The sequence below is a fragment of the Babylonia areolata genome, chromosome 30, assembly GCF_041734735.1.
Source record: "Babylonia areolata isolate BAREFJ2019XMU chromosome 30, ASM4173473v1, whole genome shotgun sequence".
Classification (NCBI taxonomy): Eukaryota; Metazoa; Mollusca; class Gastropoda; order Neogastropoda; family Buccinidae; genus Babylonia; species Babylonia areolata.
This window is the reverse complement of record NC_134905.1, coordinates 21,632,253-21,634,752: the sequence shown is the minus strand read 5'-3', so window position 1 is coordinate 21,634,752 and position 2,500 is coordinate 21,632,253. Positions and strand designations below refer to the sequence as shown.

The 2,500-nt window shown below is 44.3% G+C and overlaps 1 protein-coding gene across 1 annotated transcript in view; it reads right to left on the bottom strand.

Annotated features, from left to right (window-relative positions):
- LOC143275482 (neuroligin-4, X-linked-like) overlaps positions 1 to 2,500 on the bottom strand; it is a 196,557-nt gene that overhangs the window by 193,702 nt on the left and 355 nt on the right. The window contains exons 1-2 of the mRNA XM_076579632.1: positions 2,230 to 2,500; positions 2,031 to 2,166 (exon numbers count right to left, since the gene is read on the bottom strand). The exon at positions 2,230 to 2,500 is cut by the window's right edge and continues 355 nt beyond it. Coding sequence (XP_076435747.1) covers positions 2,031 to 2,166; positions 2,230 to 2,500 — 407 coding nt within the window. The remainder of the gene's footprint in view (positions 1 to 2,030; positions 2,167 to 2,229) is intronic.

The window sequence follows — 2,500 nt, the reverse complement described above, 5'->3', positions numbered from 1 at the left end:
AAACCCAAAGACAGAGACACGAAAACCCAGAAAGACAGAGAAATAAACCCCCAGAAAGACAGAGAAATAAAAACCCAGAAAGACAGAGAAACAAAAACCCAGAAAGACATAGAAACAAACCAAGAAAGACAGGCACACAAAACCCCAGAAAGACAGAGACCACAAAACCCGAAGACAGAGCACAAAACCCAAAGACAGAGAAACAAAACCCAAAGACAGAAACACAAAACCCCAGAAAGACAGACACAAAAACCCCAGAAAGACAGACACAAAACCCCAGAAAGACAGAGACACAAAACCCCAAAAAGACAGAGAAACAAAAACGCAAACAAAACCCCAACAAAGACAGAGAAACAAAAACCCAAAAAGACAGAGGAACAGAAACCCAAAGACAGAGAAACAAAAACCCAACAAAGACAGGGAAACGAAAACCCAACAAAGACAGGGAAACAAAAACCCAACAAAGACAGAGAAACGAAAACCCAACAAAGACAGGGAAACGAAAACCCAACAAAGACAGGGAAACGAAAACCATCGACAGGTAAACTGACAGACAAAAACCCAAACCCAGAGAAACGACATCCCAAAGACAGAGAAATAAAACCCCAACAAACACGAGAAACAAACACCAAACAAAAGCATAGTTACAAGTTACAAAAACCCCAAAGACAGAGAAATAAAAACCCAACAAAGACAGAGACATAAAACCCAAAGACAGAGACACAAAAAGAAAATCCTAACAAAGACAGAGAAACAAAACCCAAAGACAGAGACACGAAAACCCAGAAAGACAGAGAAATAAACCCCCATAAAGACAGAGAAATAAAAACCCAGAAAGACATAGAAACAAACCAAGAAAGACAGGCACATAAAACCCCAGAAAGACAGAGACCACAAAACCCAAAGACAGAAACACAAAACCCCAGAAAGACAGACACAAAAACCCCAGAAAGACAGACACAAAACCCCCAGAAAGACAGACACAAAACCCCAGAAAGACAGAGACACAAAACCCCAAAAAGACAGAGAAACAAAACCCCAAAAAGACAGAGAAACAAAAACGCAAACAAAACCCCAACAAAGACAGAGAAACAAAAACCCAAAAAGACAGAGGAACAGAAACCCAAAGACAGAGAAACAAAAACCCAACAAAGACAGGGAAACGAAAACCCAACAAAGACAGGGAAACGAAAACCCAACAAAGACAGGGAAACGAAAACCATCGACAGGTAAACTGACAGACAAAACCCAAACCCAGAGAAACAAAATCCCAAAGACAGAGAAATAAAAACCCAACAAAGACGAGAAACAAACACCAAACAAAACCATAGTTACAAGTTACAAAAACCCCAAAGACAGAGAAATAATAACCCAAGACAGAGAAACAAAACCCCAAAAAGACAGAGAAGCAAAACCCAAAGACAGAGAAACAAAAACCCAAACAAGAAACCAAAGGACAAAGTAACAAAACCAAAAGACAGAAAACCCAAAACCCAAAGACAGAGAAACAAATACCCGAAAAGAAACAACAGACAGATAAACACGAAACAAAAACCCTAGACAGAAAAACAAAAACCAAAGACAAAGATGCAAAAATCCATACAAAGACAGAAGAAGAAACAAAACCCCAAAGAAACAAAATCCCAAACAGAAACCCCAAAGACAGAGAAACAAACAAACAAAAAACTAACAAAAACCCCAACAAAGACAGAGAAACAAAAAACCCAACAAAGAGAAACAAAAACCCAACAAAGACAGAAACAAAAAGCCCAAACAAGAGCCCAACAAAGATAGAAAAACAAAAACCCAAGACAGACAGGGGAAAACCCAACAAAGACGGAAGAAACAACAACAAAAAAACACCTAACAAGAGACAGAGAAAAACAACTCCCACCCCCACCCCTCCCCCTAAAACAACAACAACAACAACAACAAAAACAAACAAAAAGAAAAAGAACACACACACACACACACACACACACACACACACACACACACACACACACACAAAATCCAGAAAACCAACTCACTGGGCACGGGCACGTAGAGGTTCAGCGTCAGGCAGTCCTCTTGCTGTTCAGACAGGAAGGGCGTGATGTTCCGCAGGTGCGCGGCGCGGCCCTCGCTGGGCACGTGCTGCGCGTGCTTCTCGTGCTGCTCGTGCGGCTGCTCGTGCTGGTGCTGGTGCTGCTGGTGGTTGTGGTACTCCCTCTCGTGGCGTGGGGGCACCTGCTGCGGGCAGGGCGGCCTCTGCTGGATGGCGGCGCGGATCTTGGTCCACTGCTCCTTGGGGTTCTTGGGCGGCATGAAGCGCATGTTGCCCTTCTCCAGGTCCGCGTACTTGAGGCCGAAGAACGCCTCCACCGGCTTGAGGTGCCGGTTGGGGAACTCCACAAGTATCCCGCGGACTTTCCCGTAGCGCGTGGTGATCACGCGGCTGCTCATCTGTTTCCGGTAAACGATAGCCGAGGCCCCCTGGGGGAGGAGAAGGAGGAGGGGC